The sequence below is a fragment of the Tachypleus tridentatus genome, chromosome 13 (genome assembly GCF_004210375.1).
Source record: "Tachypleus tridentatus isolate NWPU-2018 chromosome 13, ASM421037v1, whole genome shotgun sequence".
In the NCBI taxonomy this organism is placed as follows: Eukaryota; Metazoa; Arthropoda; class Merostomata; order Xiphosura; family Limulidae; genus Tachypleus; species Tachypleus tridentatus.
Genome location: NC_134837.1, coordinates 222,248,759 through 222,268,663, shown reverse-complemented (window position 1 = coordinate 222,268,663; position 19,905 = coordinate 222,248,759). Strand labels below are relative to the sequence as shown.

At 30.8% G+C, this 19,905-nt stretch overlaps 1 protein-coding gene across 1 annotated transcript in view; it reads left to right on the top strand.

Annotated features, from left to right (window-relative positions):
• Positions 1-15,443, top strand: part of LOC143237040 (centrosomal protein of 89 kDa-like) — a 113,946-nt gene extending 98,503 nt beyond the window's left edge. Inside the window, exons 13-18 of the mRNA XM_076475876.1 lie at positions 3,012-3,215; positions 3,891-3,932; positions 4,914-5,003; positions 5,661-5,707; positions 7,696-7,818; positions 13,088-15,443. Of these exons, the coding sequence (XP_076331991.1) occupies positions 3,012-3,215; positions 3,891-3,932; positions 4,914-5,003; positions 5,661-5,707; positions 7,696-7,818; positions 13,088-13,220 (639 nt within the window). The 3' untranslated portion in view covers positions 13,221-15,443. The remainder of the gene's footprint in view (positions 1-3,011; positions 3,216-3,890; positions 3,933-4,913; positions 5,004-5,660; positions 5,708-7,695; positions 7,819-13,087) is intronic.
• Positions 15,444-19,905: the final 4,462 nt, after the last annotated feature.

Here is a 19,905-nt window from a genome sequence, read left to right as displayed (position 1 = left end):
ATGTTAATATTTGTGAGAACAAGCTTATCAATACCTTGGCAAAGGCCGTCTGCTCTGGCATTACCATGGCTATGCATGTTCCATATGTGGACTATGCTCCTGTGATTAGGGTACAGCTTCATGTCAGTTGGCAGTTAGTTTAAGGTGAGAAAATTCATAACAGGCTTTTCCAAATAAAACAAAATGTTTATATTTAGACATTAGTTTCTATAACAATCATAGGAAGAAAATTGTCTTGTGTATGCTCTACATTGGCCACAGTTTTCTAACTAATTTATTTCTTTAATGTGGGATTGATCTGCCAGTGTGCAGCCTTTGTAACAGCTATATCACAATTACCCAGATCTTGCTTTCAAGCTGTAACTACAACTGTGGACAGCACCATTTCAGATATGTTTTTCTCTAGCTTTAGGCACAGATAGCTTAGTAGCTTTGCACCTTAAAATGCCAAACAACCAACCAACTCCAGTCTTACCTTGGATATAGGACATTGCCATAGGCAGCTGTGACACTGTTCACCATCATTGTGTTTTTAGTTTTTAACAGGCCATTGGCATTTTGATGGCTATTTAAATTTTTTAATGTGGATTTTGAGGGTTTTTTCATGAAAGCCTTCAGCTTAATTTCTTTTCATAAAGTTTAATATTTGGTTTCTATGCTGGTTGTTTAAAGCATATAGCCCAGGTTTTAAAACAAGTGGACTATGTGCTGTTTATTTACTGTAGAAATTTATTGCCAACAAGTCACCAACACATATTGTAAAGAATTTTGGCCCTCATAAAATCTGAAAAATGTAGATTGTCAACATTTTAATTGATAGGTAGAATGTAAGTGGTACAATTTGAGATTCTGTTGTTTCTTCCATCTACCCAGCATACTATATTTGCAATTGGCCAAATGTCAGGATATCCACCAGTAACTAATAAATTTAAACTTAGTTAGATGTTTGTAAAATGTAATTTGATTGCTCTCTTTGTGGCAATATCCTGATTTTTACATTTTTACAACTATAAAAGATGGTACAGTTGTTTCAATGGCAGTAGAAAAATATGCATTCAAAGGTGACAAATTAAGAAAAATGGCAGTCAAAATTACCAAAAGAAATGAGTCAAGTAAAAGTGACAAACTGTTAAAAAAAAAAAAAAAATCAGCTGACTTGACTAGAAAGTATCGTGGAAATTTCATTAATTATTGGAAACTGTAAATATATAAACTTTGTCCATATAAAGCCATTAATGTTTTCTAATTTATTTAAAATGTATGGATTAGATTCGGGCCTGTAAACCTCCAACTTTTGGCTTTTTTAACTGTTTTTATCCTTTATACATTTTCATAATTTTCATATCTGGAAGTTAAAAACATAAAGTGGTTAATTTTAATTTGTACACAAGTTAAGTAAACAAAGCAAGAAACCTCAGTTGTATGAACTAAAACTGTGTAATACTATTTAAGGAGCTTTATGGAAACTTGTTATTTAGCATATTTGTTCCATTTAAATGACTTTATTATCAGCAAAGATTGTACTTTTTGTGAAAGTGATAGACTTCACCTGTTGAATCATTGGAAAGTTTATGGAAATTCTTTGCATTAAGAAAAATATTGAAAGTGATAGACATTATTTATCATTTTCTATGTTATTTAAAACTTACAGGTAAGAAAGACTGAACTATTCAATATTTTTTGCAATTGCTCAAACTTTCCAGTTAGTTCCAAAATGTTACCACTCAATATCTTTAAAATTTCACATGTCTGTGCCTACTGCGAGTGAAGAGACATTGGACATGATTTTTGCAGTAACCTTCCAATAAAAGCAATGTGCAATTTATCAAAATTACTTGTTTCTGTATGTACAAGAAAGCAGATATTCATTGCACTGATATTTTATAGATAAAAAAATTTTTATGCATGAAATAAACCATTGTTTAAAATTTGATGAACTTACAGACAAATATGCTTCAAAGTATAATGGAAACAAAAAATAGAGTTTATTATATCATGTATATAGAAGAATCTTGGGTTTACAGCATGATGCAAAAAAGCAGTTGCTAGCTGAATTACATGCATAAAAACATGTTATATTCAAGCTTTAGTATACAGAGCAATTTAAATTGTGATACATCACTTACAAAATTGAAATGATGCATATGAAATTATATTCCACATTCTATTCATTTGGTTTCACATTTGCTTCATGATATCCATAATTAAGTGATAATTTATAAACTTTTTTTGATGGCCAAAACAAAATTATTATATCAAAATCTATGTAAGTTAACAAAAGAACTTATTGTTATGTACAAAACGTTAATGTGGGACATATTTTACCTTCAGATGTACCCATACTATATACAATATTTATTTTATTGGTTTCATAGGGGCTAATGTGCATGTATTTTGCCATGCAGGTAAATTTTATACAAGCATAATTTTGCCTATAAATTAATCCCTAATAGCCAGTTTCTTTATGGTAATGTAACTATTATTATCTAACTTATACTTCATGTATCTTGAAAATCTTGTTTTCACCAACAACAAACCCATGTAAGTTTCATGGTGGTATGAGATTTCAAAGTAAACCTTAACACTCCTACGAAAAATGGGGCCTAATAGGCCCCAGAGCAACTTGAAAGGTTATTAATATTAGGCTAATAAATTTGTATTTAAATGAAATTGCCATTTCATTTGATTTCATTTCATTAAATATCATTTAAATTTCATATAAATACAAAATTATTAGCCTAATATTAATAACTTTTCAAGTTGCTCTGGGGCCTATTAGGCCACACTTTTTTGTAGGAGTGTTAAAAGAGTATCAAGGGCAATCCTTCATGGATAAATCCAACAACCCCTAAAAAAGTTTCATGGTGATCAGAGGTTACAAAGATGGAAAATATTTGGCACAGATAGACAAGCATATAGACCAAAGCCAGTTTACAGTTTATATATAACATGATGATAAAATAAGATTATTTTTTGGTAAAAGCTGCATATCTGTCCTGGGTTCAATATAGGAAAGTCATCGACACAGAAGTGTGCTGTCTATAGAAAACATCCAACTGGAAGAGAGTTCTCAACAGATTAAAGCAGACAACAAAGCTTTGAAAGAAGAGTACAAACAAGTTCTCAAACAATGTCACACATTAGAGATGCAGTTGGAAAAGACTCATCTGGAGAAAAATGATCTCAGAAAGTTAATAAACAAATTGTTATTTTTGGTAAGTTTTTTTTTTTTAATTTTTAGTCAATTCATGATTTCAAAGTATAAGTTAGTTTACATATATTTATTACTGATTTAAAGTATTCCTCTTCTTTTTATATTTTTTGTGAAATTGTAGTTGGTGTTTATTTCATTGTGCTGAAATTTAGTTACAGCTGCCTTGTCAGTGAGACATACTGTGTATAATTAGGAACAGGTAAAACTATTGTTGCTACCCAAAGTTAAAATTATTCAGATTTTCATTCCCATAATCTGGTCTGAGCTTTCGAAGTAAGGTATGAATATAGAAGCATTATGTCTTTAGAAAACAACTTCTTTTGCCATTTCTCTATGGAAGTTGTAAATCACTTTTATTTTCTATTTTTTCATGTATAATCTTAACATGAACACACATTATGCTATTTAAAATTTATGTGTATACTTGCTGGGGTACCTGTTGAGTTCTTTTATAAAATTCCCTTATTTTTTCTTCAGTAATGGTGTTTATTGCTGGTTTTAGGTTCTTATATGTGCTTTTCTATAAAAATATTTTTGTTGAACCCAAGGTGTTTTTCCATCAGTTATAGGTCCTCGTAGTTCTTTAATAAGACCATATTATTCAAAACAAGTAGTCATTACCAATTCTAGGTTTTGATCTTGTTTTTATTAAATCCTTCTGTTTAACATATTTCAGGCAGAAAGAATAGCTCAAGAACGAGATATTTTAGCAAGAAAAGTAAGTCATGAGAATCTTGCTGTCACTGTTTGGTTGAACATAGAATAGTTGAATCATTTTTTTTTAGAAATCTAACATCAAACAGGAAAAATACTAATTGATTTTTTTTTTGTAAATCATTTCTGTTGATCTTCCTTAATTTTAATGGATCAGTATTCTTACCTTTCAGTTGTAATGTAATTATTTTATATATATTTTTAGATTATGTAAGATTTATAAAGCATATACTGAGAGCAAGTTGTTAACTTATAAGAAGAAGGTTTATGCAAAGAGTGAGATAAGGAACCATCATTTAAAAAAAAGAAATTTATTTTAATTTTCAAATAAATGTGGTTGTACATGAGTTACCTCATCATGACTTTGATGTGTAGTTTGCCATTATACATGATCCTGTTAAGTTTTACTTTGAGAAATAAATCACTTGGCACACATTTCCTTCATCTCAGCTATGTTTTGTTAACCTATCCTGTCATTGGGCTTCTATAGGAATTTTAAGGTCTGCCCTGCTGTGATAAAGAAAACAAAGCAGCAGCAACTAGAGGCACTTTTCTGTTTTATTTTGTTCTTAAGTAGATTAGTTTTTAACAAATTTTGTTTGCCTATTGTTTTTAAATGCAATGCAATATATATCTAATTGTTTAGCAAGTGTTAAAAAGTATTGTAACTTAAACTATTTTATAGCTGTTAAAATGTGATTCCATACAAAAAAAAGTCCCAATTTTTCATTCTGGAATTGTGGTGCAATGTATGCAAAGTGATCTTATTTCATCATACTCGTTGTTTATTTTGTGAACCCCAAAGCTAATGACTGTGTGTGCAAAAAGAAATAATGTGTAAAATTCCAAAAATAATACTTTGAAACACGGGCATAGATACTCACTTTGAAACATAGCAGCATTGTGGGAGAGTTTCAAAGGAAAATGTGAATATATGTTAAACAGTGATAAAAAATAACTTTTTTTTTAACCTGTGTTTTCATAGTCTGAAGAAATGGCAGTCAGTCAAGAGCATTTAATGAACTGGGTCAAATCTTGTAATATGAGGGATGACAAATTACAAGATCAACTTAAGGTTTGCTGATATTATAACTTTTGTTATATTCCTTATAAAGCTATGTACACATAAGCAGAGTAGATAAAGCATTGGCCGTGCCTGTGGAAATTTAATATATTTATTTGAAAATTCAGTAATGTATATTTCTGTAATAATTTTTTTCCAAGTGGCAGATTTAATATACATGGTTGCTGCTTTCCAAATTAGGAAATTCATTATTTTGATAGTTGATGGTTGGGAGGCATAACTGTGTACTTTGATAGTACATTTGATTGCTGATCTTGGTGAGATAGATATATCTAAGGAAACCATTTAGTGTTGTGGCAAAGCAAACTAAATTAATTTTTAGTATTAAACAAATATTGCTGTGGCTGTTGCATAAGTATTAAATGTTCTTGAGTTTTCCTCACAGACATTACTAACTGACTAAAAAATTAATAAAACTATCAGGCTTCAAGTCATTTTGTTTTTGCCATTGTTTTATTAGTTCTATTCAATAAAAAACATGTTGCTTACAATTAAAGGTATTTTTAATATATTTATATGCAAATCTGTTTATTTACTCAATTCATTATCTGGCTAATACATTGTAGAGTTAGGTTTATAGGACCTTTTCTTTATCTTAAATGATATAATTATCCTTAAAAATTAATTTACTGTTTTTACTTGTGACAGGTGTTCAAGGTCAAAGCATTAAATCAAATAAAGAAAACTATAAAAAGGTGAATTGAATTTTATAGTTTGTATACTTAATGTATTGGTATTTTTAATGAACAATTTTGAATTACAATATGGTACGTTACTGCTTTTCATTCAGTGCTACCCTCTATATGCAAAAATGTTTTCACATGCTACAAGCCTTGAACTCCCATGTAACCCAAATTTAATGAGGTTCAAATGTGTATTGCATGTAAATCATCATGCAACAACCTTCTAGCAGTTGGGGTGTTCCACACCTTACTCTTGCAAATAACTCCTTCTAGTAAATTCTACCAAACTATCATTTCTCTTTAAGCAGTACTTCATATTTTCCCCCTTCATGCACTTGGTCCAAAGGATTGTTTTTGCCCACTGTGCACACTTACTTCTGTTTGGTCCTATCCAGAGGATGATGATGTTTTGGGGCAAAGGTTCTCTCTTCAATAGTTCACTTCAGAGAATTTTCCCTGCCTGAGAGTGCTGTCTCACTGAGGAGTTCTAGTCAGATTGAATTTTGTTTAATCTGAACCTCCACATTAGCAGATCCATTTGTCACATCATTATTCAGATATTAAGTTCCCATATGTGTGGGTGGCTGTTGATTTGCACACGTATTTTTAGTAGATCAGTTTGACGCCTGTACATAATTCTGTTCTACCCAGTTTACAGTAAAGACAGTGTGGACCCTTCTTATACCACAGGTTGGAAATAGTAATCCCAATGCCACTTGGTTTTGGACTGGAATTGACAAGCCTCATGCTGTCCATCACACCCACTCTATATCTTGGAACACATCAGTTTTTAGCTTTCCCCATATTTCTGTCTGTAAATTGTTTTTCTACAGTCTTTCTTCAGTGGGATTGAGATTCTGGTATATTATGGTTCAAATGAAGCCCACCTGGTTTTTTTTCTTTTGCTGTTTGGTTGTGCTTATCCCATGTATGAGACATCTATTACCACACTGGGTACAAAAGTGATGTGGTCTTCCATGTGTGTTACACTCCCAGTGGGGATCACACTTCGTGGGTGTTTTTTCAGGTGCTTTCAAAGGATGCTTATTTCTATGTCTCGCTTTTGTATCTCAGTTTATTCAATGTGGGATTATAGATTATACATGTGAGCAGAAGTAATGTTACAATATCAGAAATTATTATTTTTCTATACCAAGACCCCTGATACATCCCACCCTTTCTTTCCATTGAAAAACAGTGCTTTTCCTTTCTGCCTAATCTTGAAATGGTAGTTTGATAGAATTTGAAAGAGAGAGTTGTGTGCATCAGGAGAGTGTGTTGCACTGCTATTATGAAACGTTGTTGCAGAATGTCTTACATACAAGACACATTTGAAGCATGTTGATTGTGGTGTATGTAGAAATTCAAGGTTTGTGGCATGTGAAAATATTTTGTGTATAGAGGACACTGGTAAATGAGAATAACTATACATATGAGAGGAGGAATTGTACCTATTGGAAATATATTTTCAGTATTAGGAAATAATAACTTTAGGGCTTTGTTTGAAAAACAGTATATTAATTCATAAATTCAAATGTGAAAAGTATTGCATTCAAAACTGAATATTGTAATATGTAGGTTATTTTTGGTGGAAAATCTTTATGCATAGGCTGTAGTGGAAAAAATGACTGTATCAAGACTAGAAGCAAATGTTTATTTTGTAAACTACTTAAAAGCATATTTTTAATGGTTTATAATGTATGTTTGTGTTAGTATTACCAATTTTAATTTGCTTATAAATTGAAAACTTGTAGGTAGAGGTTTCTTGAGAAAGGTGTGAAGTCAGATATTATCACTTAATCACTGGTTAAAATCACCTAGTTTTGTTCATTCACTGTTTTATCACTGTTAATGGCTTGCTTTTCATCACCTTAACCATTTATTTATTGAAAACATATACTCTTATAATTAAAAGATATGAAAGTACTTGCATAAGTTATTATCTACAGTAGCATAGTTTTGAAATGATTCATGAAACTTATTTAACTTTTTATAAACAGAATGCATGAGACAGATGAAATATGGAAAGATTTATTTCAAACATATGAGCAAGAAATTGCACAACTACATAAAGTAATCAATAATCAGGAAAAAGAAGTAGATGGAGTCAAAAATGAAAAAAGGTAAAAATTTAAAACAGCACACAATTATGTGCTGTTAACAGTTTAAGGGTTAAAAGATGAAAAATCATTATGATTCAAATTCAGACCTTGATCATTTAATTTGAAACCAATTCAGTTCTTCAATACATGAGTAGAGTATTTATATATATTTAAAATAACCACTATTTTCAATGCATAGATTTTTCTAGTTATTACTTTCCTTTGTTTGATTGCTTTCTTCTGAGTGATTGAGGAGGAAAGCCAAACAAAATTATTAATAGGTAGATATATTTCCTGCCAAGCATTCTCTATAGTGTTAAATGGAATTTTTTAAACCTTATTTGTATATATAAGTATATATTTGTACAAAGTAGTATAATCTTTCTAAATGTACGGCAAAATTTAAAGTTGGTTTAAACATATAAATACATTTAAACAATTATGCATAATGTAGATAGTAAGATTCCATGTTTATCTAGAAGTAAAAAAGCTACCTTTTGATCATTATAAGGACAATAAGGACATAACCAGAATACTGAACATGAGTTAGTTGAATCTAGTGGTGTAGTGCTAAACTTGAAAATACTGGAACCCTGCCAAAGTTTTTTAGGCATGTGAAGTCACTATCAAGATAAGAACTGCATATTAAAACCTAATTTCCATTTTTGTAATCCCATAACAAATTAGAGAAGCATTCAGTTGAACGTATCTCTCTGCCATGCATTGTTTATTATATGTGGCTCTCAAAAAATACAAAAAAGTATCTGTATTTCAACATACATTACAGGATAGTGAAGAATAATAGTCTACGTATGTCTACCAAGTTTCACCCAGTAATTTTTGTCTGGCCCCATATTATCAGAGGTTTTTTTTGAGATTTTTGTGACCTTCACCCTCAGTAAACTAATCACTTCTAAGTTGGGTCAGGTACAAATATATACCACTTTTGCCTAAATACATTCAGCCATTTTCAAAAATATTGCTAACACAGACATACATACACACAAGGGTGAAAAAATAACCTCCATCCACCTTTGGTTAGAGAGGCAATAAAGAAAATATAGCAGCACCATTTATTTGAGACTACTTACTTTATTACTGAATTGAATATCCATATTGCAGAGAGAAACCAAACAACTTGGCTATCTTTACATTAAGTAGGAAGGAAAAACTTGGTACCATATAAAAATCACTAACATTAAAATAAGTTTTAAAAATCCATATCCATTTAATTTAATGTATTTCTACCTGCACTACCACATTAACAAATGTGATGTTGTTGATACTTTGCATGCCAAAATAAAGAATCAAAAAGAGCAATTTTTAATGTGTATTATGTAAATAATAACCATGCTAAAAATGAGTACACTTAAATGTACAGTATAAAAGTAAAATGTATTTTAATAAATTCCATAATGCCATATTTATGTGTCTATGATATATATAAAAAAATTTCACCATTTTAATGCTGCAGTATTTGATTTGAGCCTGAGAAGTTGCATGGTGTCTGTTGCTGGCTTCTGAGGGAGGATTTGGGTGACAGAACTTGTGCTGGGTGACCTGAAAGAGCTCTCCCAGTTAATAGTGGGAACCACAAACAGTCATAATATTCTGTAAAGCTATAAGAGTTTGATAGTGAAAGACACTAACAAACTATTCTCTTTATATATACTAGCTAAAACACCTAGCTATGCTCAGGTTATTAGGTTGATAGTATGTGTGTATGTATTCTGAACCAATTTTAGCTTAAAAGTCTTTGATAAAATGCATTACTACCAAAATACACTGGCTTTTCTACATATTAGAAGTTGTTATATAAGAAACCACTTCTTTTCTATGTGGTTTTTCCCTAACTTACCTCATTAAAAAAAGTAATGCCAAGTGCACACTAATCTGAGTGCAAGGTAATTTCATGTTATGATTAAGAAAAACTGTACTTTTTCAAAAAATCTCAAATATTATTTATGTAATTCTTAAAACATCCTGAATACATTTCAGATGTTTATTTTCAGCAAGACTTTATATTTTGTGTTATTTTCTATGCTGGGTCTGTCACTTGACCAACCTCATAACCATCATAAAAAATTAAGAAATACATATAAATTATGCTTTTTTTGTGCTGAAATGATCACAAATACAAACGTTTATTCTGTGTAGCTTAAGTCTCATAATGCTATATATTTATTATTTTGTATTATATTGAACTTCTAGTCGTGCCTAGCTAACATTACATAACTTACATTGAAATGGTGCATTTTCACTTATGTTACGTGTCCAATAATATAAAACTGACCTTTAGTCTTTTCTGTCTTGACTGTATTGTAGTGGACTAGTGTTTTGTAACATAGTCACATTTTAATATTACACATTATATATATATATATGTGTGTGTGTGTGTGTGTGTGTGTGTGTGTATAGATTATTACTATTTAGAAATAAATTTTGAAACTTGTTTTTCTTAAAATACAAAGCAATAAATAAAAAAAGTAAAGCAAACAATTATCTCTTCTTGCTATGACCACTGAACTTGGTTGCTACTGGACATATGTTGCTAAGCCTTTTAAAATTTCATGCTCATAAATACCATTGAATTCCATTATAATTTATTAAGCTCAGTAACTAAGATGTATTTAGGCTTAAAAAAATATGAAACTTCAAGCATACTAAAGATCTACCTTATTGAAATCTTGGTTCAAGAGAACATGCTAGCCTTTTCACAAATTAAAATGACTGAGAAAACCACTTGGGGGACACTGTAAGCTGTGGATTGGTTATTCACATGTTATATATTGAAGTTAGTGTATATACAGAATCATTTCCAAAAATGGAAAGAGATTAATGGGGCTATTGCATTTGATTCAGTACATATTCCATATCTCAGCAAAATAAAAAGATATAAGATTCTTATTTAACATTTTAGTTTGTAATTTGTACAAAACTATAGACTTATTTGAATGCAAGTCAACATACACAATGACATGGCCTTTGACCCCTGACCCATTGCAAAAGGGTTAATGTAAAAAAATATAACATTTCTTAAGTTTGTAGTATTTTTTCAAAAACAGTTTTGAAAGGTGAATCCTGTTCATCTGCTTTCAAAAGCATTCAAAGATATTCAGAATGTTTAGTTTGTGTTACTTTTTTCTATTATTAATGTATAGTGCCTAATCAAACATTTGAATGATGTATGAAGTTAAAAGACATAATATTAAAAAGCATACCCTGTATTTAACCTTTTCCAGATGGTTCATGGGTCAAAGGCCATGTCATCATGTGTGTTGACTCGTGTTCAAAATTTTATTTAACTACTACTTTATAAATTTATGTCACTATGTTTGGTATCAAACTTTAGAGTATAATTCAAATTTTCATAATGTTATATTACTTAATTTCTCAACTTAAGAGTAAGTATTAAGAATGCACACCTAAACATCAAATTGTGTGTCATTTGATAGGTTGAATGCAGCACTAGTTTAAATTAGCTGTTTGTAATGTTTCTATATTATTGTAACAGTGAAAAAGTAGGGTTAACTTTTATCGACAGTTGACCTCAAGAAAAATAAGATCGCATAGGTACTTTTTTCTTGTTTTTCATATTTGTTCTTTATTTATTATTATAAAAGTAATTAAAATGCAAACATTTAGATCTCTGTAGGTCAGTTAAAATTAAATTAAGTGACATAAATAATAATATTATGAAAATATTTCAAGAGTCACACACATGAGCAGCTCATGAGTAATGTTTCAGTAGTGTAACATAAATTGCATGTTTCTTGGGTGATTTTTAACTTATGACACTAATAATAGTTGCATACAGTTCAAAGGGCAATAAACAATAAAATTTAATTATAAATAGATGTATACTGTTACAAGCTTGAAGTTACTTAGTATAAACAAATGTAGTTTCATGTTGCAGTTTGAAGTCATTCTAGGAAGAAAAAAAGAAAAGAGTAATTTAGATTTATTTTTATTTCTTTTTGGTGGTTATGAGGTTGGTTAAATTGATTGATCCTGTATAGAGATAAGGAAGAGAAAATAATAGGTAAAGGTTTACCAAAAAAACGTTTGAAATCCATTTAGGAAATTTGTGATAAGTGTTTTTAATCTTTACCTGAAAATTACTTTATATACAGACTACTTGGAAAAAATACTATGTTGATGGACAAATTTTTATTTTAGTTTATTAAAAATACTTCACTAAAAAATATAAGCCTTTCACATAAAAAAAGAATAGTGTTAACTAAAAGACTGACAAATTTTGTGAAAATGTATACACTATAGATTTAATGTTTCTAACTTCCAGTATAAAGATTTTAAATGAGTTAAAAAAGGTCACATGGTCAACAAAATTGACCGAGACTGTGTTGAGAGTGTTACATGACTTCAAATTAGCTTCAGAATCACAGGTCTTTGAAATTGTGTCTTACATTATCCCACTTTTTGAAGTGGCATGATAACAGTTGGTACAGTTTCTAATTCTTTTTGTACCAACTTTTGTGAAAAAGATTAAGAAATATGAAACAATTTTATCATGTCAGGAAGAACAAAGATCTTTTTTATAAGAAATTATGTTAAAATATCAAAATTTTCAAAATAACATATATTAAGAAATATGAAACAATTTTATTATGTCAGGAAGAACAAAGATCTTTTTTATAAGAAATTATGTTAAAATTTTCAAAATAACATAAGCACTAGCATATAAAATATAATATGTAACTTATTTTCACTTTTATCTAATATGGGCAACAGTTAATAGATATGTATACTGTTCAAATGCATTTATATAATAACCATTTCAGAAACACGACAGTAATTTTTCTTTTTTCCAGTTTGACAGATGCCCGATAGTGTTTATGACTGATCTCTAAAACTGATTTCTGTTTTTTCAGCATTTCTTAATTTATCAATACTGTGTTATTTTAAATATTTCAGTTTTATCACTAAATTTAAGAGCAAAGTTGTTTGCATGAAAGAGAGAGTAAAGATAGTAAAACAGCCAAATGCAATGTAAGACTGTGTAGCAATGTGAAGAAGGCTATGTCATCAGTTCTTTCCTTTTTCAAGCTCATAGTTATCAGGATTAAAACTTTAGAGTAAGCATTGTACAACTAATGTTAGTATATATAAATAGACAGATTTGTAGTTCTGTGTTTTATACATATTATTATGGCATGTATAGTCAAATATTACATTGAAATCATATTTTGTCAGTATACCCATTTCTTGGAAACATGGAAAATACATTGTATTTCTCTTTGATTCACAGTAAGTATCTTCTTTTTCATAGGTTCCTTGAAGAGGATCTGGAAACATTGTGGCAAACCATTATGCGAGAAAATTACTCTTTAAAAACCTATCTACATAGTTCACCTAGCTCATCTGCAACTCATAAGTTTCTTACAAAATTTGACAAAAGCTGATAAGTTATTATGTTAGCAGTTTATGATTGATCCTTGTGCCTATGAAAGAGTAGATGATTAGTAAGTTAGATCCAAGAATTTGAAATATGAATGTCATTCAGTGTTATAACTCTCTCCTATAGCATAAATGCTTTTAAAGTTGAACAACTCTATGAAATTTTAATGTGTGAAGAAACAGTTTATTGTTTACTTTTCTAACATGTGAAACTTGATAGCTTATTGGGGATTTAAAAATATCTAATAGTTGCTATATTGGAAAACCTTTGTGCAAGGTTTAATATATATTTTGTATAGCTTTTTAAAATTGTATATATGCCTTATAACTGAAAACTGTACATTGTATTCACTTCAGCTTTACAAACATCTAATGAAATAATGACAGGGTTTTACTGTGCAACATTATGAGGTTGTTGCAATGGTTTTGAATGGGCAATAAGTATGGTGAAACAACTGTTGTAAATCTCATAAGCTTCCCAACCTAATGAGATACTATTAGATTTACAGAAGATATTGTTAACATCTAATTACCCTAGCAACTGATGCAATGGAGGATACAGAAGGTAGGGGTTGGGAGCTAATTACCAATTTTGATAAGTGGAGGGAAGGAGAAGCAGTATTAAATTCGAATAATTGAATTATAGTTTTAGGTTACTTAATGAGTGAATATACAGTATATAATGAAGTAATGTGCATTCCTTTAACATTGAAATGTATGTCACTTAATTTACTCAAAACACCTGATTCAAGTTAATAGTACTACTAGCTCTCTTTGTCTAATGATCTCTGGTCCAGTCTAACAATGACTTGTTCACCCAGTAAAGATATTTTCTGAAGCCATGCACCTTAGATTTCTGGTGGCATATCTCATTACATCATCATCAGAATTAGTTGTTATCACCATACAATAATGTATCTTCATAAGAACAAGTCCATATGTATCATCAAGAAGAAATCTAAATAACTATTTATTAACCAATTAGGCAAAATAACTGCAAGTAGCACCAGGTTATTAAAAATGAGATTAAATTTATGGCAAGGTATTTAGTTTAAGGAAAGGTTTTTCACTTTCTCAAACTGGGATGGTCAGAGATATGATTATCCCCCTTCACCCTACAGACAAATATGTAAAAAAATTTCAAGAAGTTTATTGATTAGAATGTGCTGATTGAATGATCAGGTGAGTGTCTGCCATGAAAAGTAGTGAATGTCCAGTAGATGCAAAGGCTGGGTGAAGTTTGGGGCTGTTGGCAACAGTGTTGATGATGACAACTTTCTTGGAGAAGAGGTGATGAGAAGTAGAAGAGAAGCAAGTCATCAGGATTCAGACAAACCATTATATCAACAGACCCTTTAGTGGGGCCACTTGGTGTCAGAGGACTGTAAATCCAATGCTGTGGCTAGGATCAACCCAACAAGCCAATGAACTAGATATGGGGAGAAATGGGAGAACCCTGAGAAAACCCACTTTCCCAGGACAGACACTAAATAGTTCACCTGTCTTGTACCCAGAGCTGCAAAGGAAAACATTAATAAATTATTAATGTCACTTGAATCTGTTTATGATTCTTTCATGGATAGATATGTATTACATGGGAATATTGTTTTATATGGTGCACTTGTCATTGTGTGTAGAGCAGACATTAGTTGTACCTAAAAATGTCTGAATGTTTAAAGATATCACTTAGCAAATAGAAAAGTGTTATTGTTTAACAACAGTTTTTGTGGCTGTTCACAAATTTATTCAGTCCTAATCTCCATTTATACTGATGGCAGATAAATTCACTATTTGATGAAATGACTGTAATCCCATTGTAAAATAAATTTGGAATTTCTGAGAATGATTATATATTTATATATAATCAACTATAAAATATAAACTTTATGAAATATTTACCTTTCAAACACAAGGAAATGCAGTTGAAAAAACAATTTCCATTTCCCAAGGACCTTTGCTGCCTTGTGATTAGGGTTGCATGGAAGCCAGTTTCCTGGTATCAGATTTTTGAGAAAGTATCTTCATTCATTGTTCACACAAGTTGTGTCTGTTTGATCTAGTTTGATAATACTAACTAGTGAGTCAATTTCAGAATGTAGAAACATGAATATCACAATGTCATTTATGTATATAATGGAAAACTTGTTCTCTTTTTTTTAAATATGAAAAATTACTTTCAGAATAAAACATGAATGAAAATAAAGAAATGTTATGAAAACAACAAAAAATAACAAGATTGCACGGTTTTATTATGTATGTCCTTCCTTTCTTATGCCCAACACCACTTGGCAGTTCATCAAATCTTCTCCCCTCCTCAAAGAATTGATTACATTATGTTATTTTGCTGCTCCCAGTGGCAGAGCAGTCTGTCTATGAACTTGCACTGCTAGAAACCAGGTTTCAATACCTATAGTGGATTGAGCACAGATAGCCCACTGTGTAGCTTTGTGCTTAATTCCAAAGAAACATACATTATTTTATAAACAATAAAAAAATTAAATTAGTAAAACAATAGCCAAAATTATATACTTGTATTTATTTAGATGATAAGAACAGTGATATATATGCATTTTAAAAACCTACCATAAATTTTAAGCCTGTTATCTCCAATTTCATATTTCTGTTATTACTAATAATAGTAAAACATACTGCAATTGTTTACATGTAAAAATATATCTACAAATTTAATGTGTAGGTGCATTGTTTAATTCACTTCTGCAGATTCGTTGGTGAGCTGCAGGTTCATCCATCAGTGACAGGACAGGTCAAACCCACCATGGGCCTCAGAAAAATTGGTTTTAATAACTTTTGGAATGAGGACATTTAAATTAATAAATGAATGAAGGCACTGTTAATTGAAGCTCATATAAATATTCTATGCTGATTTAATACATTTTGTACACATTTCTTCTGCTCTTGGTGGTGGACATCAGGGAAATATACCTTGTCCCCCTCAGTGAGCCTGGGGTTAAGAATGTCAAAGCTTGCAGAAATAATTGAGCTGATTTTTGTTGGATGTCAAAATGCAAGTAACAGTTCAGCAATAGCTACACCCTGACAGAGGTGTAAATCCAAGATCAACAGTAACCAGATTATTGGAACAGTTCTTCAGACCTGTAACACAGCAGTTGATATTATTGAATGATCCTTGAGTTGCCATTTTTGACATTATTCTCTTTGTACCATCCAGTTTTGAAAAGTTCTGATGGTGTTGTGCAAGTATGGCTTATCACAGCTCTTATACGTAATGGTACATGATAAAGTTCTTACTTTGTATTTACCATAAACATATGCTATAGTTCTTATTTGTCATTCCTGTGTTGTACTACTTGACAAGTTATCAAATTATTAAAAAAAATTGTGAATTTTTTTATAAACCAAGTTTTTTCCCCCCTACAGTTATTGAAAACAATTTTATGAGTAATTATTATGTTCTATGAAGAAACATGCTACATATTTGTACAGTGTTAAAACTCAAACTAAAATGAGAGGCAAGATGGGATGGGGGCCTAATAGGCTAATTATTGGTTTGAGGATCTTAAGCACTCCCCCAGATCTGCCAGTGTAATAAACGATGCATTCTAATATTTATAAGTTAAAGTATAAAAAAATGTATTTAATTATCTTTACTCATTACTGTATTCAGTTTTTGTTTTCATCAAAGATAGGGGTCCCCAAAGTGGTCAATATTTTAACCCCCCAGGGGTAGATGAGAAATTTCCAGGGATCTAAAATCACTTGGGGGCATATTGGGAGTCAGTTAGAAATTGTTAATACAGAAGCATCATTGCACAACTTATTAAATATTGTTGGTCAAATCTACATGATATATTGTACAAAAGTGCATGAGCCATTTACAAGTCTGGACAAGAGAGTCGTTTACTCTCTGCCCACCCAACTGAAGGTTGTAATTGAGCCAGTCAGGAAGCATTGTAAGCGTGATGTATTCAATATGTTTTAGGTTCATTCTGGTTTACATTCCTGATGATTACCAATAACAGTTTTTCTTGGTTATTTTAATTATTTATTTGTGTTTGCTGTATCTGGAAGTGGAGGTGCGAGTTTGTTTAGTTTAAAAGGACATTAGGTATCATAATTAATAAAACAATAATTAAAAGGTTAAAAAATTAAACTATTATACATAAAATAAGTAAATGAAAATTTTGTGTTTCCTGTCTTTGAAAAGTGTGCAATGTTGTGTCATGTGGTCACGTAATTTGATAGCAATAAAAATTAAATACAACCTCTAATTACTTTATATATTTCTGTGCACTTTTTCTTATGCTTTAAATTTTAAATGTTAAAACATTGATTTGTGTTTCTTGTAGCCTGTTGATAAAGTATATTTATTTAACTTTAGCCAGGACCCCATTAACAGTAATAGCAGTAGCAGATCCTAAAGAGAAGTGCCAACAATATTCAATAGATTACTTGAAACTTAGATTCATATCTTTGCTTACAAATGAAATGAAGCTTATGTGCCTTCTGTGTGAAAAGAGTTTTAGTAATGATGCTATTAAAGCTGCAAAGATGAAAGAACACTTTCAAAGAATTTATCCTTATAACAAAGATACAGATCTTAATTTTTTTTAAATGTTGAAATAAAAATAAAAAATCGACCAAATATAATGTCATTTATGAAAGCACCTGCTCAGGTTGATAATGAAGGAGAGTTAAAGACATCATATAGTATTTAATATAATACTAATAATGCTATATAATAATATAGCAAAGAAAGGAAAACCGTATACTATTGTAGAGGAGATCATAATACCATCAATTATAGAAGTAATTGAAACTGTTATGAAAAAAGACTATGGTCCTGTTTTAAAATGCTTGCCTTTAAGTACAAATACAGTTCAAAGACATGTTGATGAGTTGGCTGAAGAGTTGGAAAAAACTTTGGCATCTGAGCTTATGCATTGTAAGTTTTCCATCTAACCTGATGAATTAACTTCTGGTAGTTCAAACATTCTCATGGCTTATGTGAGGTATTTTAGTCAAATTCAAAAACAAATTATTGATGAGTTTTTATTCACCAGGTATCTTAAAGGGGATTCAAAAGGTGTGATGATTTTTCAGTGCTTGGAGGAATATTTAAGCAAGCACTATATTCCACTCAGCAATATAACTGTAGTTGCCAATGTTTGGCTATTACAGAGGATTTGCTACTCTTTTTAAGGAAAAGGTTCCCAATGTGTATTCTATTCATTGTGTATTACACAGACACCTTGTGGCAAAAAATCACAGTGACAAATTGCATGATACTCTAAAGGTGTGCATCAGGTCAGTAAATAAAGTTAAAGCATGTCCACTTAATTCATCACTGTTTGCTAAGCTATGTGAAAAAAAATGATGAATTGGTGAACCAATTACTGTTGCATACTGAAGTGAGGTGGCTGTCAAGAGGTGTTTGCTTACAAAGGTTTGTCTAGTTTTATGACTCAACTGTGGAATTTCTTACAGATGTGGATTCCTTTCTATGTGATGAGCCAAAAAAGAATAAAAATCGTCTTTTGTATTTGGCAGACCCATATTCAAAATTTAATGATGTGCAGACCCATCTGCAAGGTAAAGATGTAACAATTATTCAAACCCAAACAATCCTCTTAGACTTCCTTGTCAAAGTGGCCCTTTTTAAATCTTCATTGCTATGAAGAAATTTTCAGTACTTTTCAAACTTTTAACTTGGTTAATAATCTGTGACCACACAGTACTATTATACAGAGTTAAACTAGAGCTCAGCAAATTTGCTTTGCACCTAGGATCTAACCCAAAAATTAAGAAACCAGATGAATTTTTCAGCTTTCAGAGTTTTAACAACTACTAAAATAATTTCACTTTCTACCATTGAATGGTATAAATTACATTTTACATACAAACAAACATACACAATAACTTCATGAACATTTAGGTTTTACAAAATAACATATTCTAATGTGAAATTACAAAAGCTTTCCGCTATTTCTCGTTTGGCATCTTGTGACCATGCACATGCCTTGTAGATTTTGGAACTAAAGTACCACTGGTTCAGAGCCCTTACAGGATCAAGTTCTGTCACTGATGGGTCATTCTTATTAATTATCATTAAGTCACATATACTTTCTTCTTGCATTGATGATCTAAATTTATTTTGCACTAGATTTATTAAGCTGAGCTATCTTTTACAACACCACTGTAAGAGGTAGCACAGACACTATCGACAACAATTTTCCTAAAGCTGGAGACCTTTCATTATTAGCTAGTACCTATCCAAAGGATCAGTAAGTTTTTTCCTGTACTGAGGACTTTAAATTCATACCTCTCATTACTGAGAGCTTGTATATACATTTATTGTACATTTTTGGTGGTGAAAGTCTGGAAATACTGAGCCAATGTTGTTTTCTTACTGACTGTAATCTTCCAGAGTGCTTCCTATTGGCTAGGCAAAAGTATTGAAAACATTGGTTGATGGCCATTTTCACTAGGATTCAGTACATGTTTTGTACCAGAGGGGTCATTCAGCATATACTTTACTGTGACAGACCTTTCAATGTTTTGCAGATTCAAAAATTGCACTTATGAATATTTGACTGCATGTTGGATCTAGTTTTCTTTCTCAGATTGGATGAAAGACCTTGCAGTACTATTCAGCTCATGCAGTTGTATATTTTCATATAGTCCTTTCAGGGATGTCTTGGTGGCAAAGCC